We start from the raw sequence: 25,971 nt of genomic DNA on the forward strand, positions 1-25,971 counted from the left end.
TCAAGGCAGTAACAGCAAAGCAAGTCCTTCTTTTTCTAGAGAACCTCAACTCAACCCTCATGGACCAACTCAGGCCCCCTGCTTCCCACCTGCCAAGCCAAAGTGGTGGCTGGGTTCACCCATCACCCTGTACACACCTTCACAGTGATCTTGCGACTTGGACTTGGAGGACAATGAGTCACTATATCTGTCTCCCCTGCTAGGCTTCGGCAGATACTGTGCCTTAATCATCTCATGTCCACAGTGCCAAGTAGAGGGCCTGGTACAGAAGAATAACCCACTAAATGTTGGAGAACTGGATGGGGGGGGGGGAGAGAAATGGAAGAAAGGAAGGAAAAAAGTAGAAAGAAAGGGGGAAATATAGGTTTCTTCAGGGTATTTGCAAGTCCCTAACTCTTCCCTATTGATCTGAAGCCAACACCTGCCTCTTAGAATTAACACGCCTCAAGAAAATTCATTCATCAGGCTGGAATAAGGCTGAGCTGAGCACCACAAATAATAGTGGCTTAAAGAAGATAGGAGTTCATTTCTCACTCACATAAAAGTCATCCCAAGTCTGAGGAGGCTGCTCATTGAAGTCATCACAGGCCCAGACACCTTCCGTCTTGTTGCTCTGCCATTCCAGGGGTGTTGTACTCATACTTGTGCTCCAAAATGGCACACCACGAGGTCCACAGCCAGGGGAGGGGCAGAGGGCAAGGAAAGGCACACTCTCTGTTGAAGAGTGTGACTGCATTTTGAGTGCATCGCTCCCCTCACCTCCCAGGGCCACACTTAACACAGGGCAGGCTGGGATTTATGGTCTTAAGCTGAGCATCTGTGTGCTAAGGTTCTATTCCTATGAAAGAAAGGGGAAATGGATTTTGGAAACAACCAGAAATCTTTTCCAAAATAACAAGTAACAGAAACTTTAAAAAACATATTTCAGGGATTTCCCTGGTGGCGCAGTGGTTAAGAATCTGCCTGCCAATGCAGGGGACATGGCTTTGAGCGCTGGTCCAGGAAGATCCCATGTGCCGCGGAGCAACTAAGCCCGTGCACCGCTACTGAGCCTGTGCTCTAGAGCCCGTGAGCCACAACTACTGAGCCCACGTGCCACAGCTACTGAAGCCCGCGTGCCTAGAGCCCATGCTCCGAACAAGAGGAGCCACCGCAATGAGAAGCCCGTGCACCGCAACAAAGAGTAGCCCCTACTCGCCGCAACAAGAGAAAGCCCGCGCGCAGCAACGAAGACCCAATGCAGCCAAAAATAAATAAATAAAATATAAATTTATTTTAAAAAAACATATTTCAAAGCCCCAGTATTTTCATTATATATTTGACCACCCCAACAAACCTGTGAGGAAACTGAGGCTGGCGGGGGTGTGTTGGGGGGTGGAAATGCCTTTGGGCAAGGGCACTGAGGGCAGTTAAGGAACAGGACAGAAACCTGAATGTGTGGTCTAACCTGGGATTTCAGTTTAGAATCTCCCAAATGCTAGAAAGAGAGAAAGTGAGACAGGAAGGAAAGGGGCAGGGTACAACCATTAAACGAATGACACAACCATAAGAACAGGATACCACAAAAACTGGTTAGAACCTACTTAGCTCCAAGTTGGTGGAAGATTCGACTCCCAGCAGACCTTGAGCCTCACTATGTGCTCATTGTAATACATTAGCATATGTAAATGACATGCCCACAGGCGCCATGACAGTTCCGAGGCTGACCATAAAAGGTCAAAAAGTGGGCAGTGCCCCAACTCCTGGAAATCCCTGCCCCTTCTCCAAGATAGTTAAAATATTCCTCCCACTCATTAGCCTATGAAATTACCCAGCCCATAAAAACTAACCACACCCACACCTCAGTGCCAGTCTCACCTTTTGAGACATACCACAGTCTGTATATGGAATGTGTATCTCTCAGGGCCGCTCTTGCCTTCTGAGATGACCCACACTCTGAGCATTCTGGGAGTGTGTATCTCCCTGAATAAACCTGCTTTCACTTTACTATGGCTTGCTCTTGAATTCTTTCCTACTCGAAGCCAAGGACCCTCACTTGGTGGCCCACCCCAGGGACTCACTCAAGACCTGGGACGTGACCCTCCGCTTGTGCCCCATTTTTTCCTACAACAAAAGGAAGCTGAGATCACGCAGGTGTTTACGGGAGATCTGGGGGTCTGAGTTGAACCCCAGCTCAGTGTATCTGCTGTTGTATGTCTGTCCCCAGAGCTAGCGTTCAGAACAAATGGGTGAGTGGTCAGCTTTCCCCAGGCTGGTCAGGCTGCACCTGGAATGCTGTGTTCTGGGGACCAGCCCTTAATGGGAACACTGAGAAACAGAGGATGTTTCTCAGAGGCTTCTGGCTTATTTGGTTAAGTGCTGCTGCCATTCAGTGAAACAGGTGTAGCAGAACACTTCTGGTTACAATTGGCTGAAAACCTAATCAAACTGACCTTTAAAAAGAGGAAAAGGAAAGTGTACTGGTTCATATGACTAAACAACATGAGGGTAGATCTCAATCATTTCAGGCCCACCTGGATCCAGGGACTCAAACCACATCATCAGTATATTCTCTCTCCATCTCTTGTAACTCAGGTACTCTGTGCTGACTCTGGTCTTGACAGCTCCTCCTGCATTGTCACAAGATGGTCACCAGTCTCATGGTCACAAGGTGGCTGCCAGCCAGCACCTCTTGGAGCTATATCCTTCCAGGTTTAAATCCAACAGAAACAGACGAGAGCTTGTGTCCTAGCATTTGCATGAAAGTTCTGAGATTCACCAGCTTAGGTCACATGCTCACCACTGAACCAACCGCCACAGTTGTGTTAACTGACTTAGATCCATGAGTTTTGCTGGAGTCATACAGACCACAGAGACTAAGAGGGGAAGGGGTGGATCCCGCAGAAATACTGAGGCTCTTGCCAGAGTAAAGGGAAGTAGAGGTCAGGGAGACAAACCACATCTTTCCAGCTTTGCGGACAGCAGGGGAGAAAGAATAGCAGGTTGGGGAAAGAAAAGATGATGAGCCCAGGTTAGAATGTGTTGTTTTTTCAGGGTGGATGGGACAACCAGAGGGAAGTGCTCAGTGGGCAGCAGGTTGGGAGAGACCCAGGCTGGGGGGAGATCTGTGAGTTGCCAGTGTGTACATGGCAAGAGAGAGGCTTAAGAGGGCGAGTAATGCCGTGGGCTTTGGAAACCATTCTGGGCTCCCTGTCTCAGGAACAGCACATCCGGTCTAGTGAACATCTCTTCCTTCCTTTGCTCCTCAGGATTTGGTGGTGGGACAGCCCCTGCAGCCCTGAGGCAGGCAATGCCCCAGCTTCCATCTTACAGCTCTAGCTCTTTCTTCTTGTCTTAGATGCTTTGCACCTTCCTCTCCCTTAGTTGATATTAGGACCTGAATATATGTGACAGTGATCTGAGCTATGGATACAGCAAAGGCAAGAGATCGAAGCCAGGTCTTGGTGCCAGGCCACGATGTGACAGAGCCAGGACCCTTCAGGGCTGATGAGCATGTGCTGGGAATGACACAGGCCAGCACTTCACTAGAGACAGAAGGACAAGCAACTCCAAATGGGGATGACGTCGATGACTTCTCCCACCTCTCCTGGTAATGTTCTCCCATGCCCTCGTGCAGTGGGACTTATGACAGAACCAAATAAGGGAGGTTTGTGAAATGTTGCAACAGGAGGAGGGGACTCGGTGGCCACATAAGTCTTGTGGTATGGCCTGTCTCTGTGTCCTGGTGGCTTCCCAAGGATAATAAATGTCACTAGTGTCACTGCCAGCCAGTGTGTTCTCTAACTTCATTATTTTTTACCTGGTAGTTCCTGGGACACAACTATTGAAAAAAGTCCTGCCAAAGTGTGCCTACCAGATTTCTGTTCTTCCCTCCTTCCTCACCATCAAAACCTTGAGTTTGTTTAGGATGGCAAAGTGCCAGCCAAAAAGCGCACACTTGTCGGTCTCCTGTTCAATGAAGGGGTGACAGGACACAGGACTGGACGGAGACTGTGTGAATGTGGATATTACTCCACAAACATGTGCTCTCCTCTGTCACTGGGGATGGAGGGTGAGTACTCACCCACTGATGTTGGACTTAGCTCCATGACTTCCTTTGGAGCGTTCGCAGAAGGAATAAGCAGAAACCTTAAATTTGCTTGCGCAGTTTGGCTTGCTTGCTCTGATGACGCCATGAGAAGAATCCTCCCTGGCTCATCTCTGCTTGTTCAGCCTGGGTTCCAGAACTAGTGCACTTGGAACCGACCTAGACCAAGACCGGCTGGCCCAAGTCTGGAGTGCTGCCCAGCTGAGCCTGGCCAGCTGAGTTTGGGGGTGGTTGTTATAGAGCGTTACTGTGGCAATAACTGACTAATACAGAAACAGGAAGGGTCTTCTGGGAAAGCTCTTTAATGGGGGACAGACTCAGTTAGCAGGTCTTTTGCTCTTTACCCTTCTCATTCTCCTTGAATGACGACCAGCTAAATGCTTGGTGGGGGGTGGGGGAGCATATTACAACTACAGGGTGACAGGCACATGCTAAGCATGGCTGAATGGGAAGACAGAATGAGCACCATCCCTAATAGCACCACAAAGCCACCAAATCAGCCCTGAAATGCCTAACTCTGGACGTCCTCTTATGTAACAAAAATAAAGCCTTAAATTTGATTAAGCCACTGGTTTTCAGGTTTCTGATACTTGCAGCTGAATACAGTTCCTAACTGATGGACACAGGTAACCGTTGGCATTGAAGCCACATCTGTGTTTGAGATCTCTGGGGGAGAACATAAAGGGTCCCCTAGGATCCTGGGGAATGTGGCTCAAGGATGTTGGAAAGGAAGCCCACAGAAGTCTGGGTTGAGTGGAGAACTAAGAGATGTGGTAGCCAGGAGCCTACATGGAGAGGAGGAGAAAATGCCAGGAGACAGGGGTGGACCAGGCCAAATGCAACGGTGAGATGCAGAAACATGAGGAAGAAAACTTATCAATGGATTTAGCAAACAAGAGGTCCTGGACCTTAGCAGGGGTGGTTCAGTGCAGCGTTGTGGACAGAAGCCAAACCACAGAATGTGATAGAAATCTGCAGCTCTGGGGGATGGACGCTCAAGGGAGGGTGATGCAATGGGAGGAAGCTGCCCCTCGGCCAGCTGCAGTCTTGTCCTGACTGCAAAGACCATTTTTCCTCGTTGCCTCCAGGATGACCTCTAAACTCCTCCGCTTGGCATCCAAGCCCCCCACAAGATGTGGACCCTGCCAGGACCTGGCCTCACCTCCCAGCCTCTCTTCCTCACATTCCAGTAACACCACTGCCCGCCATTCCTGGCCAGGCTGCCCTCCCCTTGGACCGCCTTCCTCCTACCTATCCACAGGCTGCTCAGCCTTTCAAGATGGCACAGATGTCACCCCTCTCTGAGGAAGACGAGATCAGCCCTTTCTTCAGGCTCTTCCCATCTCTCTGTTTCCACCTTGAATCATAATCTCCTGGATCCAGGTGGGAACAGGGTCTGTGTTGTCTGGCACTTGTACGGGGCCAGTAGCCTTGGTGAGTGTCATCAGGGGCCGGTGACAGTCTGCCCTCCATGAAGTTCCCAGGTCAGGGAGACCATGCGGGCATCTTCAAGTCCACATCTGTCCCTTCTGCTCCCACAGAGAGGGCTTTCGAGAGCTCAGGAAGGAAGCAGAACAATTAGCAGGGAAGCCTGAGAGCTTTCTTCCCTTCCTTCTCCTCTCTGAAGCCTTCCCAGAGGGCAGCTGCTTCCTCCCTCTTTTTAGAACAAGACGACATGATTGCGACCAAATTTAGAAAACAACCAAAAATTACAATAAAATACAACCCATATTTTAAAATCCACTTTGACAGCTCCACGCCGCTAAAAGGAATGTCTCTTCTGAGGGCAGCAGCAGGAGCAACGGCAAGGCAGGCTGCCACGTCATGGGCTGGGAGGCTGGTGGGGGGAAGGGGGCCCTTCGCACCAAAGACAGACCTACCATATCAACCACCGGCTGGGATGATGAGACCCCAGGGGAAGGGCAGGGCCAGGCATGGGGCAGAGGGGTCCAAATTCAAGGGAGCATCTTTTTGGCTTCTTGTTTCTGCCAACAGCTGGAAAGGAAGGATGTTCTAGAAGCCATCTCAGAGACCAGCCACGGTGGATGGACCCCTCCTTAGCACGATGCTACTTTTAGCACATTGTTCTGTGTTTTGTGGGGAACAGAGGGAAACCCAGGTAACCAAACAAACAGTGTCACCCACCTCATATAATAATAATAGCAACCAGGTACTGGGCGAGTACTATGTGCCAGGCACTGTGCTAGGAGGGCTTTCTTTTCCTTTTTTTTAAATCATTCTAGGAATTCTACATGAGTCATATTGCATCAGAGAGATGATCACAAGAGAAAAAAAAAAAAAAAGATCTTTGTGGGCCAGAATCAAGGAGATAAATTTGTCAGGAACAAATGTAAAGGTGTGATTTGCAAGTCTGGCATTCAAGAGGCAGTTTTAGTAAGGCTGCATTAATAAAGATAAAAAGGCCAGATTAAGGGAGGTGATAATCTCACTGAACTCAATTCCCATCAGTTCAAATGGGACCCATTCTCTCTGAGCCTCAGTTTCTTCCTCTATAAATTGAAGCTAGAAAATACCTCCTTTGTAAGATTGTCGTGAAGATTAAACAATGTATGAAAATATTAGTTCAGTGCCTTTTAAGTAGCACACTCTTAATAAATGGCAATGACCATAACTGTTAAAAACCTTGGCATTTAAAATGGAGTTGTGGTTTTCTCCTAGAGGAGGGAAGAATCTGGGGGTGCATATTGTTGTCACACATCTACACCCCTGTTATAGGCAGAGGAAGGAGACTAATTCTGCATTTCCCCAAAGGACAGAACCATGTTCATTTGGCAAAAGCTAATATTGAGCCAATTCCAGCCAAATAAAAGGAATTGTAACAATGAAAAAAGACTGGAAGGAAATGCTTCCAAATGGTGCTGTCATTGGGTTGTGAGAACTTAAGTGATTTCTTTACATTCTTGCAGTTTCCAAATTTTCAGCTGAGCATATATATTTTTTAATAATCTGGAAAAAATAAAGTGTTTAAAAAAAAAAAAGAAGATGGGACTTCCCTGGTGGCGCAGTGGTTGAGACTCCGTGCTCCCAATGCAAGGGTCCTGGGTTTGATCCCTGGCTGGGGAACTAGATCCCATGCACATGCCGCAACTAAGAGTTTGCATGCCACAACTAAGGAGCCAGTGAGCCGCAACTAAGGAACCCTCGAGCCACAACTAAGGAGCCTGCCTGCCGCAACTAAGACCCAGCACAACCAAATAAATAAATAAATAAATATTTAAAAATTTAAAAAAAGAGAGACATGTCAGGAATGCTGTAGTAGAAGTGGGAGACCAGACTTGATTCGAGATTCTGCCAAACGTGAATCTCATTTCCAAGCTTCAGAAAACTGAAATCTGGGACTTCCCTGGCGGTCCAGTGGTTATGACTCCACACTTCCAATGCAGGGGGCACAGGTTCGATCCCTGGTCGGGGAACTAAGATCCCACGTGCCCTGAGGCATGGCCAAATAAAATAAATAAATAATAGCTGTAATATTAAAAAAAAACTGCATTAAAAAAAACTGAAATTCATTCCCAATACAGGCAATACAGTAGGAGGGCATCCTGCCCTCACCCTCAGAGGACAGGGAACAGGCAGCTGACAAAGTACCACTTCCAGCTCCAGAAGCACAGGGACCGACTGCTCCAACAGAAGGTGTCACCCAGGGTCTCAGCAGCCCGTGAAGTGGGGAGGGAGCTTTCCCCCCAGCATTAGGGTGAGCCTGGTCTCCTCACTGGGCAACTTACCATCAGAGTGTGGCAGAGTTAAGTCTTCCCTCAACTTTTGATTAAGAAAACAACCTTGGGCTGGATTCTAAAAGGCAGGAGTGAGAGGCAGGGGTGGGTGATGAGACAGATGTTGGTACCGGCAGCAGCAGATGTGGCTTCTGGGTCCAGCCTTATCTCCCCTCCATGTGTGATGCTGGGTAAGCCCCTTCCCTCTCTGGGCCTTGGGGTCCCCATCTGTAGTTTCAAGAGGTTGGACAGAATGAGTTCTAAGCTGTTTTACAGCTCGGAATCAGCAGCTGGAAGCCACAGGCCCTTGGCCATACTTTCTCAAAGTCTCCATGGCCCAAAGGACCTCGGAAGTCTTTCAACCCCACTGTTCTACCCCTGCCCTTAATGAAGCCACATCTGGAGTATATCTCCTCTGATCCCTGTTTTGTACAGTTCCTCACAGCTGGATCCCCATAAATCAATTTGTTTTGCAGACAAGTTCCCAGAACTGTCCAGAATCCTACCCAGAAAAGGCAGTTTTATTTTGCCTCAGTTTATGGTTCCAAAAGGAGTGAGCTGGGCCTAGTCTACCTCGGGACAAGCTCCCCGAGTCTTCCAAATCCCGTGGCCTGCTAGGGTTTTGCAGAGAGGCTGAGGCTATTGCTCCTGTCCCCCACCCGCAGGCACAGAGGATGAACTGGCCTGGTGGCCCCCTTCTTGGTCCCTCTCGAGGAGCAGTGCCCCCACTTCATGGCAAAAAGATTGGACTGAAGTGACCCCCAACCCCCTGCTGCTCTTGGGTTCAAAGTTTTCCCAGAGATGAACTAGTTATGAGAGGAGAATGGTTAAAAAGCTAATTTCCTTGAGGATGGAGAGGGAAGGAGGACTAGGAACCACTAAGGACTCCTGCTTGTTTGTTCTGCCATAAGGCACTGAATCCAGGACTGCTATGAAGAGCAAACATTCTGCGGGCGGGAGTTGAGATACGTGTTTTTTCTGACAGCTGCTCTGGTCCTCGGGATATCTCTGGGATCAAGCAACAGAGAATCTGTGGTCAGGAAATGGTCCCTGAGACCCTATTCTGCTGGGTGCCCTGAGCCTGCCTCATCTCATTTCATCCTCACAACCCCTTAGAGTTAGCTCCTAGCACTGCCTCTATTTTACAGATGAGGAACTGTGGCTCAGAGAGGTTAAGTAACTTGCCCAAAGTCACAAAGCTGGCAAGTTCACCAGACCAAATTTATATCCAGGTCTGTCTTACCACATATCCCAACGTCTTTTAAATCTACCCTGCCAAATAAAGCCAAACCTAGGCCCCTAATTGTTTCCCTACTAACAAGACTTTGAGCCCAGACTCCATTTGGGAGAATTTTTAAAGATAATTTTCAACAAATATACTTAGCTTAAGTACATGTACTTAGCTTAAAAAGCCTAATAGTACTCAAGGTTTATAATAAAATAAGCAGTCCCCTGTCCCACCCCTCCCCAACCCTACCCAGATCTGGCTCTCAAGAGAGCCCCTCCTCTCAACATTTTCAGCAATTTCTTCCAGTATTTGCCTCAGAACTTCAAATAACACATTAGCCCTGCTTTCTCACGATTTTTCAGTTTTAGACCATTATTACTGACTTCCTATTATGGAAAATGAAGTTTCTCTTATACCATTTCTCTCGCTCTTGCTGTCCCACCCTACAGCCCACTAATGTCATTTCACTGCCCTCAGAGCATTTGGGGGATCCTGAGCTAGACGAGACTTCTCTGCAGGGACGGGGAATGGAGTCTTGACCTTCGGTTAAATGCAGAAGATTTAATGCAAGCTTCTATCTTTACTCCCTCACAGAACTCCAGTGAAAACCACATTCCATGATGTTTTGAAGAAGGGAGGGCTGACAGCCTGGAGGAGAGAAGATTGAGACACATATCCTCTCTCCTTGAATCTCTGAGGGGCAGAGAGAGCACACATGCTGGGTGGCCTCCAAGCGGGGGGGTCCAGAGCAATAAGGAGGCTACAGAGAGACAGATTTCAGCCTCGTAAGAAGTTGTCCAAGAACACAACAGATGACCTGTGAAGGGGGGAGCATCCCCCCACCAGCAGTGGGCAAGCTAGGGCTGGCTGGCCACTGCTGGGGACAAGGAGGGACTCCTGCTTAGGAGGGAGTTGAACACATGACTTGTAAAGTCCCTGCAAATTCTATAACCCAGTAACTTGCTTCCTTTTATAACAGTTGGCAGTCAGAATCCAGTGGCGCTGTGCACTCTTGAGTTAATAACCAGAGCTGCCCAATAGACACACCCATTGGGCAATTTCTTTTTAGGACACTGAAATAACCATCTTAACAGTCCGATGAGCAATCAGTTCCACTGACCCTTGCCTTGTAAAAGAAGGTTCGAGATGATTCACAGAGCAATCATGACATGGCAGATGGGACAGAACTCTCAGTCCCACGGGCTTTAAACCCTCCAAAGACAGCAAAGTGCTGGATGGGGCAACCGCAGGGGATCTGGCCACGGACTGTGGGCCTCCTTGGCTTTGCAGCAAGAATCTCAGAGGGGAAACTGAAGAAACACCCCCCACCCTCTTCTTGAATCCTGCCTTCCTACTCTTGCCTGGTTTTAAAGAGAAAGAGGGCAGAGTGTGGGTGTGGGCAAAACGGAGTCCACCAGGACAATGGCACCTGGAGAAGCAGGTCTGCGCCCCCAGCGGCTCTGAGCCTGGAGCTCTATGCCTGGCTCTGCTCCCTGACTTGGCACTTGCCCAGAGACGTGACTCTGCTGTGACCCCTGTACTCTCCAAGCAGGACAGACTCTCATTAATTCTCGTGCCATGACCAGCAGTGTGCTGTAACTGGACTAAGAGTGAGGGGAGGGCTGTGGCCAGGGTGTACGAGCTGCCTGGCTTGGGCAAGTCGCCTCCCCTCCCCTCCAGGAGGTACCAGGTCCCAGCAGTTACAACTGAGCTCTGGAGTAAGACCATCTGGGTTCAATTCTAGCACTGCCACTGATTAGCTGTGTGACCTGAGACAGTTCCCTACACTCTCTGAGCCTCAGTATCCTCACCTTTAAATTGGGGATGGGGGAAGCTGGGAGAAGGGGAGGGGAGGACCAACACCTACCTCACTGGGTGTTTTCAGCATTAAATTAGCTCATTTACATGAAGTGCTTAGAGCAGTGCCCAACTTGTGGTATTATTCTTATTATTATCAGCAGATGCTGATAATAAAAAGGAGACAGCAATTCTCACTCAGTTGACTTTATAGGAGCAAACAAAACAAAACTCTTGAAAACGAAACTCTAAAGTTGTGTGTAAGTGTGAGAAATTTGGTGTACAGTGCATTAAATCTCACAAACATTAGGAGACTGTAAGAGGCCAGCATTTCCAACCCCACTTGCTAAATAAACATTGCGGCTGTGATACAACAAACCATGTGGCAAAGTCTTTAGAACTTCTTATCAAGATAGGAAACTAATTTTCCTTTATAATTTAATGTAATACAGCAAAGCCAATATTTGAAGATACAATTTTTTATAAAAAGAGTACCAATTTAACACTTTAAGAAAAACACACCCAGGCCAAATTTAGAACACTGATTACTACATAGACTGACAGGTATTGACAAAGAAAACGCTGTCCCTAACTTGTTGTGTGATCTCAGGCAACCCCCTTCCCTCATGGGCCTCATTCCCACCTCCACCCATCAGCTACACTGGGCAAAGGATGATCTCTGGGTGCCTTCCAGCTCTGCATCCCATGGACCTGAGATTTGGAGGGTTTTTTTAGATCAACAGACACGCCCACAACTAAAGCATTGTAATATTTCCTGAGCTGACAACACCATCTAGTGTGTGTGTGAGAATAGACACCAGTGACCAGGCAACCAGGACCTGCATTCTTATTCTCGCTTGAACAATCTGCTACTCAAAATTTGATCCACAGAGCAGCAGCACTGGCACCATCCGCGTGCTTGTGAGAAATGCAGAATCTCCAGGCCAATCCCAGACCTACTGAACCTGAATCTACCTTTTAACAAGATGTCAAGTGATTCCCACGCACATTAAATTGTGAAAAGTACTGCTTTCATAGGAGGGGAAAAGGGAAGCTAGTTAGCGCAGGAAATTTCCCTTTAACACATATCCAGAATTGACCCATATAAATAAAACAAATCCTTCCCAACTCACATGTAAGGAGACTGTCATGCAATGAAGGTTCAGGTTCTTGGGAATTTTTACAAGTTTTCAAAAAGGAATCTTCTGGAATGGTAAGTAGGCATCTGATGAGATGGGCATCCCTGAACCAGAGTTTCAAAATGCACCTGCATTGTCTACATTGTTATTAATGTAATAATCATACGGATGTCTTTGTTTCCACAAATTCAACATGAACTTGACCACTCTGAGCTCCCAGAGGCCACCTCAGGTCCCAGCCACATGGCCCATCACAACATGGCAGCTGACTTCTTCAAAGCCAGCAAGAGAATCTCTCAGCAAGCGACCTCTAGAGGCTGAGGTTTGCAGTCCCACGACCTCAAGGAACTGAATTCTGCCAACAAACAGTGGGCTTGGAAGAAGAGACCAAGTCCCAGATGAGGTAGCTGCCCTGGCCAACACTTTGATTTCAGCCAGTGAGATCCAGAGCAGAGAACCCAGTTAAGCCATGTCCAGACTTATGACCTACAGGAACCACTATATTTGCCACTATATTTGAGGCAATCTATTACGCAGCAATAGAAAACTAATAAAGATTTTGGTAGCTGGGAGTGAGATGACACTGTAACAAATACCTCAAATGTAGGAGCAGCTTTAGAATTGGGCAGTAGGAGGAAGCTGGAGGAATTCTGCAGCACATAATAGAGAAAGCTTAAATTTCCTTAATTAAACAGCCTGTTAGCAGAAATATAAATGTTGAGGATGCTGCTGGTGAAGGTTAAGAAGAAAGTGAGGAACATGTTATTAGAAAGTGGAAAAAGGAGATCCTTATTATATAGTGGCAGAAAGCTTAGCAAAATCGTCTCCAGCAGTTATGTAGAATTTTTAAGGGATGAACCTAGTTATATAGCTAAGGAGATTTCCAAGCCGTGCTGAAGATGCTGCCTGGTTTCTTCTTGCTGCTTATGGTAAAGTGAAAGAGGAGAGAGATTATTCAGAGGGAAAACTGTCATATAAAAATTAAGTAGGACTGAATTATTTAGAAAATTTTCAGCCTCTCCAGATGGCAAAAGAGGCTAAAAATCAGAATGGCTACTGAAAATGTGGCATAGAGAAAAGACTGAGTGTGTGACTGTACAATCTTAAAACCTCAGAGGTTAAAACCTCAGAAAGATCAACAGCTCAGAACGTTCAGTCACACAAAGGGCCCTTTTAAGAGATAAAGAGTGTGTGCATGTCATGGATCTTCTTGACTACACCAGGGGCATCCAGGAAGCTTAAGGTCATTATCACTCAGGCTTCTCAACAGGAGGCCAAGAGAGAAAAGAGATTTGTTTGAAAAGATCTAGTGGATGTGGCTTCTGTTTAATGGAGTGAAAAGTAGTGAATCTATGCAAGACCACAAAGTTCTTGAGAATTATCTCAGCAGAAATCCTACCAGCTTGGGGATTCTCCTGGTGGTCCAGTGGCTAAGACTCCATGATCCCAATGCAGGGGGCCCAGGTTTGATCCCTGGTCAGGGAACTAGATCCCGCATGCCACAACTAAGACCCAGCACAGCCAAATAAATATATAAATAAATAAATACTAAAAAAAAAAAAAGAAAAAAAAGAAAAGAAATCCTGCCAGCTTGGACTAAATGGGACAGAGAGAGAAAGAACAAAATGAAAAGAGGAGGTTGGACACCCAAAATTCTACTGGTGGGAAGTAGGCTCACAAAACTACTCAGCTGCAAACATGTGTTACTTTTCATAAAATAGTAAGGATGACAAGAAGGTGGAACCACGTGTCCAGAGCCAAGAGCCCCTGATGATTATTCCCAGGTCTTGAAACTGAATCAAGAAAAGTCAAACACTTACCTGATTTCAAAACAATTATGGACCCATGACTCATTTTGACTTTCACTTCCCCCTCTTTGAGCCAAAATATCTATAAACATTATCCTATGCCTTCCTACAACTGTATGTTGGGAGTATTGGGGTGGATAAATGGCCTCTTCAGTGTAACAGATGGAGAGCAACAGTGTCCTAGCAGCTGCATATACTGAAATGATACCCAGGAGCTGCACCTGGACCTGGACCTGATTTAGATTTTGGACTTTTAGCTGATGAGATCTAGATTTAGACGATCTGATGAGATCTAGATTTAGATGATGAAAATTTAGACTTTAAACTCATGCTGTAATGAGATGAGACTCTTGGGAACCTTGGGAGGGAGTGAATGTATTTTGCGTGTAAGGGATGTGAATTATTGGGGATCAAAGGTGGACAGTGATAGGCAGAATTCTAAGATGACCCCCCAAGATTCCTGCCTCCTGGTATACATGCCGAATATAATCCCCTCCCCTTGAGTGTGTGCAGGATCTGTGAATATGATGGCATATCACTCCAGAGAAGGAATTACCTGGATGTAATTAAGGTCCCTAATCAGTTGACTTCTGAGTTAACAGAAGGAAGATTATCCTGGGTCAACCTGACCAGATCAAGTGAGAACTTAAAAGAGATAAGAATCAGCAACAGACACTCTCTCCTACTGGCCTTGAAGAAGAAAACTGTCATGTTGTGTAGAAGGCCATATGGCAGGGAATGGAAAATGGCCTTTTAGAGCTGAGGTCCTCAGTTCTACAGCCTCAAGAAATTGAATTCAGCCAACAATCAGTGAGATCACAGATGAGATCACAGCCGTGGTGGACACCTTGACTGAAGGCTTGGGAGACCCTGAGCAGAGAATCCAGTCAAGCCATGTGCAAGGGACTTCCCTGGTGGCACAGTGGTTAAGAATCTGCCTGCCAATGCAGGGGACATGGGTTCGAGCCCTAGTTCGGGAAGATGCCGTGGAGCAACTAAGCCTGTGCGCCACAACCACTGAGACTGCGCTCTAGAGCCCGCGAGCCACAACTACTGAAGCCCGAGCACCTAGAGCCCATGCTCTGCAACAAGACAAGCCACCGCAATGAGAAGCCTGCGCACCGTAATGAAGAGTAGCCCCTGCTCGCCGTGACTAGAAAAAGCCCGCGTGCAGCAACGAAGACCCAACACAGCCAAAAAAAAAAAAAAAAAAAGCCATGTGCAAACTTTTGACCTACAGGAATTGTAAGATAATATATTTAACGTTTTAAGCTGCTAAGTTACAAAGGCTTCAAAGCAGCTGTTAAAAATATATTCAAATAATTTAAAAAAGCTATAATCAAAGAACTAAAGGAAAATATGCTAACAATGAGTCAATATATAGGAAATCTCAACAGAGAAACAGATACTACCAAAAAGAACCAAATGGATATTCAGAGTTGAAAAAAAATGACTACGAAAAATGACTACTGGAATAAAATGACTACATAGCTCAATAGTAGGTTTGATTTGACAGAAGAAATCAGTGAATTTAAAGATAGATCATCAGAAATTATCCAATTTGAAGAACAGAGAAAGGGGCAGAAAAAATATTTGAAGAAATAATGGCTAAAACCTTCCCAAATTGATTTTTAAACATTAAATTACATTTCAAGCTCAACGAACTCCAAGTACAATAAATACAAACCACATTTACACATATCTTAAACTGCTGAAAGACAAAGAGAACATCTTAAAGGCAGCAACAGAAAAATGACTCATCCCATACAGGTAACAAAATGATTAATGGATGACCTCTCAGTCAAAACAATGGTGACACTATGGTAGTGTAATCCCAAATTCACAGTGCTGAAAGAAAAAAAAACCTTGTCAACTAGCATTCTATATCCAGCTAAACTATCTTTCCAAAAACTGAAAGCATAATAAAATCATTCCCAAATAAACAAAAACTGAGAGAATTTATTGCTAACATATCTATCCTAGATGAAATACCAAAGAAAGGCCTTATGCTGAAAGAAAATTACACCAGAGGGTTACTCAGATTCACAGGAAGTAATGAAGAGCATGGAAAATGGTACATAGATGGGTAAATATAAGAGACTGTGTGTATATTGTATGTGCATATTTTTTCTTTTTCTCTTACTATTTAAAGCAAGACATAAACCACTCTGTTACTGAGTTTATAACATATAGATATAACATATATGTCCATAATAGCACAGGGGAGGACATAGGAGCTATACAGATACAAATTTGCTAAATTTTATTGGAATTAACTCAATACTAAGAATGAAGAAGATTGTAATAAATCCAGGAAGCATAATATAATCCCTTAGGGCAACTGGTAAAAAAGTAACTAAAAAATATATCTGAGAACTTAACAGAGGACATTCTTATCCATATCATGCAGATGAGGAAATGAGTGCTAGCAGGTGAAGCAACCTACCACAGCTGGGGCTGGCCCCCAGGATCCTGCCTCCACACAACAGGACTGGAGGCCAATCCATACCTTCCAGTGGGGCAGGTGGAGACCTGCCCAGGCTGAGACTCCTCATCCATTAGTGAAGGGAAGATTCCTCAAAATATTGTAAATTGCCTTACAGTCTGAAAATATCTTCCTGGACACCCTGAATATTTTTATTAGTTCTTCCATCCTAAAAATTACCACATAGAAACTGCCGGCGAGTGTAAGAGGGATGACTTCTCAAGCAAAGCTAATTACCGGCAGTGCTCGGTGAACACACCCAAAAATGCTTGTGTAGACTCCCAGCACTCATTATGAATTTGATCAGCATTAATTTTCTGTCTGCCTGAACTGTCTTCCTATACCCTGGGAGGGGCTGACACCCCTTCAATGGAGCTCAGACTGACACTGCAGGAAGGGCGGGAGGAGGGGGCAGGGCAGGACTTCTTACCTCCATTACAGGCCGAGGGGGCATCTCACCTGCTTTATAAGTTACCACAATGGAGGAGGGAAGCTCTGGCCTCACAGCATATTACATTTACAGGAGAACTGAGCTGTGCTGGAAGGAGTTCATATCGTATTCCTGCCTGCTGAGGAGCTATTTAATCCTGTAAAGATAAAATAACTAAATTATTTAATATTTATTTTTGAATAAACACCTACTGATGTTTACTGTGCTTCACATTTTATAAAGTGCATTTTTGAAAACAGAAATTTAATGAACCCATACTGTATGCCAGGGACTAAGCTAAGCCCTCACCTGCTCTATGTCATTTAATCCTCACAAGTGCCCCACAAGCTTGGTTTCATTATTCTCATTGCACAGATGAAGAAACTGAAGTTCAGAGTGGTTAAGATGCATCAGATTGATCCAAGCCAGGTCAACTGGATTTGTTCCTGGCTAATTGTTAAACTGCATCCCTCAGAGGGGAATGTGTAAAAAAGAGCCTGAGACAAAATTTGATGCTTTTTAATCAATTGAAGACATGTGTCATCTCTCACATCTGACTGACTGCAAAAACAAAGATTGGCAATGTTCTTGCTTTTTTTAAAAAAATCACTCATATTGACTTCATCAAGTTGACAAGATCTCAGAAGTAGATCTGGGATCGTTCACAAATCAGAATTATGAAGAGAAACTGCGACAGCGGCTGCGGCACAAAATCTAACATGGATTGAAATGACCAAATATTATTAATGAACAAATCTGAAAACTGAATTTCACATACAGCATTACATTTCTCCCTGACACTAATGTGTGATAAAAATTAAAAATGATATCAAAATGTTTTAAAGTCATTGTGGTAATTACTAAAAGTAGCCAGCCATCCCATAGCTAGGCATTGTCAGAAGTCCACTCTGTGCAGTTGAAGTTTATATTAGCCCAGGACATCAAATTGTTCCCTTGAAGTTTCAGCTTTGGTGAGTGCTCTTTGACTAACATAAAGTTTTGACTATGACAGCAACACATAACCAAGTAGCATTCTTTATTAAATAAATCTAGATTATCTCAATGACCTGAAGGAATCAATATAATGTTCCAGTGTCCACCTATCTACAATGAGAAAAATCTAACCCAATGTTTGAGGTATTATCAATTTATGCAAAGTACACTGCATGAGTCTAACTTCCATGCAAACATCTTCATACCTGGGAATCCTTTCAAATACCAAAATAAAATATTTACCTTTTTGTTAAGGGGAATAAAAAGACATGACAGTAGAATATACATCTTGATAGAAAAATAGTTAAAGCTTTTAATTCTCTGAATACCTAGAGTTAACATTTTATGACTACCCTTTGAAAACAGGGTATTTGGGAACAATTTTAAAGTTTTCAAAATCAGTACAAAGCTTATTCACATTTTTATTAAAGCCAACATCACTTTCACAAATCACAAAATGATTTCCTTATGAAAAGAGGAGCAGCCAAGTTTTTGGTGTGTCTGTCTCTGTGCTTAGGTAAGTCTGTTAAACACGGAGTCCAGGGGTTCCCCCCATCTCCTCTAGATGGACTCCGTAGTACAGTGACATTTCATACCATGTGTTCCTTGAAGAACCATTTCTGACGATCTGAGTTGGCACAGTCTCGTAAGAGTGGTACAAAACTGTCGCTCAATTCCTTCCTCTCAGCCTGAACACATTTCTTGGACTGTACATGAAATAAAGAACCATCCTACAAAAGATAATAGACATTGGGTGTTCAAGATAATTATAAGCAATTCCTCAGAAAGTATCTTTTCCTTAAAATGTGTTGTTAAGTGCTCAGGGTGATTTTTATTATTTCAGAAATATTTATTGAGTAATGAGTGTCTGCAGGTATGAAGGCAGCCCATGACTGTCTGTGCATAGAGAGGGCCAGGCTTGTAGAAACGTATGTCATGCTTGTCTCTCCCCGGAGCTCTTCATGGGGTCCTTGACTCTACCGTCAGGGCCGATGGTGCCACCTGCTGGCCATTCTGGGATCGGTCAGACCCTATATCTCACCCTTACTGATGTTCTTTTCCTTCAGGGTAACCAGGACCAAAGATCCTTTATTAATCTCTTCCACTTCTCTTAGGTCAACTAATTCCATCTCTGGTAGTCTCTTTCTCCTATGTATTTAAGTGGAGAATCAGGAAACTTGGCTTTAGTCCCAGCTCAGCCACAGACCAGCTGGGTGAGGGGACAGGTCACCAGAGAGGAAGCGGGTTCTGCAAAGTATGCCAATTCCCAAACCCCGAAGGACAATGACCCTCTCTAACGCCTCTCCCATTTCTTCTTTCCCCAACTGTTGCTGAGTTAACTCGGCAAGTCTCTCCCCAAGTTCTGGAGTTTATTTTCTTCCCTCCATCTCTCTCTGGTGTAAGCTGTACAGCCCCAAGGAACTTCATCATGGTTGAGCAGCAAAAGGGCAGAACAAGTGGCATACCTGTTCCAGGGAAACAGAACCCTTGGCAATAAAATTAGATGCAAAAGAATCTCAATAATATTAATCTGGAAAGCCCTTAAAGGTGCTCATAAGTTGCCTTTAGAATAATGTGAAAGTAAATAGTTAAAACTTCCCTCCTCCCACCCTTCTAAAGAAACTTGCTTAAATGGTCACTGAAATTAAAGATTTTTAAGGTAAAATTTTAACGACATTTCAAACCAATTTCATGATTTCTATCTTGCATTACTCTTCTTTGAGGGCTTACAATGGCTTCCAGTTGGAAGAAAGAAGGGAAGGACAAAACTTTTGGAGTTTACAAAAATATTTTTCCCTATTATTTTTTATATCACATAGACAGCACTATGGTGCCTGGCTTTTCCAGGAAACCTTCAAATTTCGTTGCTAATCATAACACTTTCTACAGGAAAGCATATTCCAACTTCTAATTATACTTAGAATTAATCCATTTATAAGTAGTATAGATGAATCTTTCTAACCCTGGGGCCAGGCTGGGAATGAAAGCTTTCCATTGAGATAAAAGTGAACTAATTCTTTCTTTTGAATTATTTTCTTTGGATTTATTCCCTCAAGTGCTTTTTTAGTGAGTCTTTGGAGATGACTGATGTATGAGTTCCACCACGGGCTTACTGCAAACATGGTAGAGGTAGTGCCTTTCAGGCGTGAAATAATACCCAGTTCCAAATCAACAATGGCTCTTCTGATAGAGAACCAACTCCATCAGAGAGGTTTTCTTGGTTATTATACAAGTAACAATTAATGTCTATAGAGCTTTACAGCTTCCAAAGACTCTTTCTGGCCATACATCTACTCCTCACTAGAGGCAGACAAGGGTGTGATTATTGTCCCCACTTCAGAGCTGGGAAAAATGAGACTTAGACAACGGGAGTGGCTTCTACTTGGATCTAACCTCATGTCCTTACACTTGGCAATTTGTTTCTCTCGTTTGAACCCCACATGATCTCTGAACGCATCGGGGACAGCGCCTCTTCCCATTCCAGCCAGTCGCAGCTCAAAGTGTAAGGAGGTCAGGAAGACTGAAAGGGAGTGGACAGTGAGGAAAGAAGGAAACTGCTATCGGTGCTGGATGCCATGGGACCCCTTGGGGTCACTGTGAAGTTCCTGGTCTCCTGTAGGGGCCACATCCCTGAGACTTGCTAGGGACTCGCTTTACTTCCAGACTCCCCTCTGCAGCCCATGGGACCAGGAGTGACAGCAAGGAAGGTGTGAGACAGCTCCCTTACCTCCTGCAAGATGAACTTCTGATCCTCTGGGGTGGCTCCCTCGCAAAGATGCATGATGAGAACATCCATTCCGGCCTCCACCGCCACGCAGCCTTCCGGCTGGTGGGTGTTATAGCGTATTTCATTCTGGGACGTGTACTCGAAAAACTAGAAACAGGGCGGCCAACATGTGCCAGTTACCCTCTGATGTGCAAAGAGGGAAGTCTTTAGAAAGAGGGATGAGAACCTGGGGTCACCAGGGCATGGGTGCTGGGATCCAGCTTTCTCCCCTCATCCACCAACACCAGCCTGTGTCCCCAGAGCACCACGTGCACCTCTGGAGGGGTGCTTAGCAAGCATGAATGGAGGGGCCCTTTCCCATGCCCTTCTCGTTTGCTAGATTGTGAGGGCGGGGCTGGTTCCTGGGTCACCCCACACCCGCTGTGCCTATCCCCGGGCTGTTGCAGAACGGCAGGAAACAAGATGGACCGGTCCCAGCACTCAGGGGCTCTCTGTGACCTTGATCAGCCACTTCCTCTCCTTTTCTTCATTCCTTTCCTCCTTCTTCCCCTGAAATATAATGGAGGCAACCATGCCTTGGAGACTATAAAGTTCTGTGCGCAAGCAGGCAACAGGACTGCTAACAGGAGGACTTGTTCTTCAGAGCAATGGTTTTCCTACCCTAGTGTGCCTAGGAAAAATGCTGATTCCAGGCCCCACTCCCAAAGAGGGAATGAGGATTCCTTCTGTGTGAGATGGGGCCTAGGAAGCTGCACTTTTACACTTCTAACAAGACACGCAGCCACCCATCCACCCTGATCCATCCCCTTGCTTCCAGGAGATTCTGACACAGGTGACTGTTCTTAAGGCATATGGAGCACTGCTTCTCAAACAAATCTCCCTGAAAGCTGGTCAAGACAAGAGATGGGTTGGGGAGGGATGGGATGGGTCTGAGAATCTGCATTTCTAAGCTCTCAGGTGATGCTGATGGTACCAGGTGGGGACACCTTTGAGGAGTGCTATTCTAAAGGGGGTTGAAGAACCTGAAAATTTTAAGGTTGTAGGGGTCCGAATTATGAAAGCTTACTGTTGACCATAATACGGCATAATATTCAAACGGAATTGGGGTGACTCCAGGTTGGAGGAAAACTTGAACCCCTCGTCTCCAGTGTCTGACACCTTACTTAGGACAGCAAGGCTTTGAAGGTCCAGAACCAACGCTTTGCTCTCTCCTGCATCCTCCGCTGGGCCCGCCCTGGCGGGTTTGCCTGCTTCCCGGGCCAGGGTCCTGTTATGGTCCTCAGAACTTCCAGGTCTTGCTCCCCTGCCCAGCTTGCAGTTCAGGACTTAACCCAGACAGATCTACCTGGGCCCTGACTGATGAAACTGCCCTAAAAACCGCTTTGCAATGTGGCACTACACATCAAATCCTATAATTTCATTTAAGAATTAATTCTAGAGAGACCTTCAAGATGGCGGAGGAGTAAGATGTGGCAATCACCTTCCTCCCCACAAATACATCAGAAATACATCTACATGTGGAACAACTCCTACAGAACACCTACTAAATGCTGGCAGAAGACCTCAGACCTCCCAAAAGGCAAGAAACTCCCCACGCACCTGGGTAGGGCAAAAGAAAAAAGAAAAAACAGAGACAAAAGAATAGGGACGGGGCCTGCACTTCTGGGAGGGAGCTGTGAAGGAGGAGAAGTTTCCATGCACTAGGAAGACCCTTTACTGGCGGAGACAGGGGTGGGGTGGGGGAGAAGCTTCGGAGCCACGGAGGAGAGCGCAGCAAGAGGGGTGCGGAGGGCAAAGTGGAGAGAATCCCGCACAGAGGATCGGTGCCGACCAGCACTCACCAGCCCGAGAGGCTTGTCTGCTCACCCGCCGGGACGGGCGGGGGCTGGGAGCTGAGGCTCGGGCTTCAGAGGTCGGATGCCAGGGAGAGGACTGGGGTTGGCTGCCTGAACACAGCCTGAAGGGGGCTAGTGCGTCACAGCTAGCCAGGAGGGAGTCCGGGAAAATGTCTGGAACTGCCTAAGAGGCAAGAGACCATTGTTTCGGGGTGTGCGAGGAGAGGGGATTCAGAGCACCACCTAAACAAGCTCCAGAGACGGGCGCGAGCCGTGGCTATCAGCGTGGACACCAGAGACGGGCATGAAACACTAAGGCTGCTGCTGCAGCCACCAAGAAGGCTGTGTGCAAGCACAGGTCACTATCCACACCTCCCCTCCTGGGAGCCTGTGCAGCCCGCCTCTGCCAGGGTCCCGAGATCCAGGGACAACTTCCCCGGGAGAACACACAGCACGCCTCAGGCTGTTGCAACGTCATTCTGGCCTCTGTTGCTGCAGGCTCGCCCCGCATCCGTACCCCTCCCTCCCCCCGGCCTGAGTGAGCCAGAGTCCCCTAATCAGCTGCTCCTTTAACCCTGTCCTGTCTGAGGGAAGAACAGATGCCCTCAGGTGACCTACACACAGAGGCGGGGCCACATCCAAAGCTGAACCCCAGGAGCTGTGCGAACAAAGAGAAAGGGAAATTCCTCCCAGCAGCCTCAGGAGCAGCGGATTAAATCTCCACAATCAACTTGATGTACCCTGCATCTCTGGAATACCTGAATACACACAAATCATCCCAAAATTGAGGGGGGTGAACTTTGGGAGCAACTGTAGACTTGGGGTTTGCTTTCTACATCTAATTTGTTTCTGGTTTTATGTTTATCTTAGTTTAGTATTTAGAGTTTAGTATCATTGGTAGATTTGTTTATTGATTTGGTTGCTCTCTTCCTTTTTTTTTTTAATATATAGATATATATTTTTTTTCCTTTTTCTCTTTTTGTGAGTGTATATGTGTATGCTTCTTTGTGTGATACTGTCTATACAGCTTTGCTTTTACCATTTGTCCTAAGGTTCTGTCTCTCCGTTTTTTGTTTCTTGGTTTTTTTCGTAGAGTTTTTAGCGCTTGTTATCATTGGTGGATTTGTTTTTTGGTTTGGTTGCTCTCTTCTTTCTTTCTTTTTTTAAATTACTCTTTAATTTTTTATTTTTAATAATTTTTTTTATTTTTTATTTTAATAACTTTTTATTTTATCTTATTTTATTTTTTTCTTTCTTTCTTTCTTTTTTTCTCCCTTTTCTTCTGAGCCGTGTGGCTGACAGGGTCTTGGGGCTCCGGCCAGGTGTCAGGCCTGTGCCTCTGAGGTGGGAGAGCCGAGTTCAGGACATTGGTCCACCAGAGACCTCCCAGCTCCACATAATATCAAACGGCGAAAGCTCTCCCAGAGATCTCCATCTCAATGCTAAGACCCAGTTCCACTCAACGACCAGCAAGCTACAGTGCTGGACACCCTATGCCAAACAACTAGCAAGACAGGAACACAACCCCACCCATTAGCAGAGAGGCTGCCTAAAATCATAATAAGTTCACAGACACCCCAAACACACCACTGGACGTGGTCCCGCCCACCAGAAAGACAAGATCCAGCCTCATCCTCCAGAACACAGGCACCAGGCCCCTCCACCAGGAAGCCTACACAAGCCACTGAACCAACCTTAGCCACTGGGGGCAGACACCAAAAACAACGGGAACTATGGACCTGTAGCCTGCGAAAAGGAGACCCCAAACACAGCAAGTTAAGCAAAATGAGAAGACAGAGAAACACACAGCAGATGAAGGAGCAAGGTAAAAACCCACCAGACCTAACAAATGAAGAGGCAACAGGCAGTCTACTTTCCTGAAAAAACTTTCAAGAAGAAAGTTTTTCTACCTGAAAAATAATTCAGAGTAATGATAGTAAAGATGATCCAAAATCGTGGAAACAGAATGGAGAAAATACAAGAAACAAATACTGTATGCTAACACATATATATGGGAAAAAAATGGTTCTGAAGAACCTAGGGGCAGGACAGGAATAAAGACACAAATGTAGAGAATGGACTTGAGGACATGGGGAGGGGGGAGGGTAAGCTGGGACGAAGTGAGAGAGTGGCATGGACATATATACACTACCAAATGTAAAATAGATAGCTAGTGGGAAGCAGCCACATAGCTCAGGGAGATCAGCTCAGTGCCTTGTGACCACCTAGAGGGGTGGGATAGGAAGGGTGGGAGGGAGACGCAAGAGGGAGGAGATATGGGGATATATGTATATGTATAGCTGATTCACTTTGTTGTAAAGCAGAAACTAACACACCATTGTAAAACAATTATACTCCAATAAAGATGTAAAGAAAAGAAGAATTAATTGAGTAAGTCCTCTGAAATGCAGATCTGTTGGTGTTTTTTCCCTCTTTTTTTTTTTTCTGACCAAAGATGTCAGTGGCAGGGTTATTTATAGTCACAAAAACAGAGAGGGAGGGAATCAGTTACCTCAACAGTAATTAATATAGCCACACAAAGGAATATCAAGGGGCCGTTAGGAATGATATTCTCAAAGGGTGTCTAAAAACACAAGTAAAGTATGATTAAGTAATGGAAATAAGAGACTATAAAACATGTAGACATTATAACAACTATTTAAAATACATAATACCAAGGTCATGCATTAAAAGACATGGGGGGACTTCCCTGGTGTTACAGAGGTTAAGAATCCACCTGCCAATGCAGGGGACATGGGTTCGAGCCCTGGTCCAGGAAGATCCCACATGCTGTGGAGCAACTAAGCCCGTGTGCCACAACTACTGAGCCTGCGCTCTAGAGCCCGTGAGCCACAACTACTGAGCCCGCGTGCCACAACTACTGAGCCCGTGCGCCTAGAGCCCGTGCTCCGAACAAGAGAAGCCACCGCAATGAGAAGCCCGCGCACCGCAATGAAGAGTAGCTCCTGCTCACCGCAACTAGAGAAAGCCTGAGCACAGCAACAAAGACCCAGCGCAGCTAAAAATAAATAAATTAATTAAAAAAAAAAAAGACATGGGAAGTAAATATATCTTAATTATAATGGTGGTCGCTCTGGGTCCTGTCATTTACTACTTGCTTCTACTTTTTATATTTCCCAAATGTTCTGTGATGAGTATATATTACCTTTATAATAAAAAAAGTCGCATATTTAATGATTTAAAAACACACAGATTTCCCCTCATCTCCCTCTTTAAAGGCCCACACCAATGATCCCTTGAGCACTGAGCGTCCCATTGTCCATTGTCCCAGAGCTTGAGAATGTCAATCTATTAAAGAAGCAGCACCTACCTGGTTCTGACCCATCCCATGACAGTGGTACAGAATGACCTGATGTCCTGTGATCTGGTGTTCATTGGGAGGGTTATAGTCAAAGCAGTAATCTTTTAGTCCTTTGTTCTGGAGCTAAACAAAACATAAAGGCGTTTTAGTCCAGATTCCACCTAAGGCTGTGAGGGCGGGTAAATGGAGTAAGAGGAGTGGCTGCCTCAAGAACTGGACTCATTGCTAAGAGCCCCTGCCATTTCTAGTTTTAAAAGTGTTTTCCCATTCTATACCACAGGCAGGAATCATAACCTCCATTTTAAGAGGATACACCTGGGGAGCAGAGAGATGAACTCTTTATGGCCTGAGAGCTCATACCACTTCATGTCTCATTAGTGCAGCC

General features: G+C 45.6%; 1 protein-coding gene across 3 annotated transcripts in view; it reads right to left on the minus strand.

The window, feature by feature from the left end:
* GALNT12 (polypeptide N-acetylgalactosaminyltransferase 12) overlaps nucleotides 1–25,971 on the minus strand; it is an 80,114-nt gene that overhangs the window by 23,955 nt on the left and 30,188 nt on the right. Inside the window, exons 8-11 of one of the 3 annotated variants that reach the window (XR_014265517.1) lie at nucleotides 25,596–25,709; nucleotides 22,271–22,448; nucleotides 20,430–20,576; nucleotides 18,298–18,432 (exon numbers count right to left, since the gene is read on the minus strand). Coding sequence is in view for 2 of the 3 variants with exons in the window: in XM_082468668.1 (XP_082324794.1) it covers nucleotides 18,292–18,432; nucleotides 20,430–20,576; nucleotides 25,596–25,709 (402 nt within the window). In the remaining variant the exon portion in view is untranslated. Of the gene's footprint in view, nucleotides 1–17,727; nucleotides 18,433–20,429; nucleotides 20,577–22,270; nucleotides 22,449–25,595; nucleotides 25,710–25,971 lie in introns of those variants that run through there. The other 2 variants (XM_082468668.1, XM_082468669.1) reach the window with 2 other exon arrangements.

This window comes from Balaenoptera physalus (assembly GCF_965194825.1).
Source record: "Balaenoptera physalus genome assembly, chromosome: 7".
Lineage (NCBI taxonomy): Eukaryota > Metazoa > Chordata > Mammalia > Artiodactyla > Balaenopteridae > Balaenoptera > Balaenoptera physalus.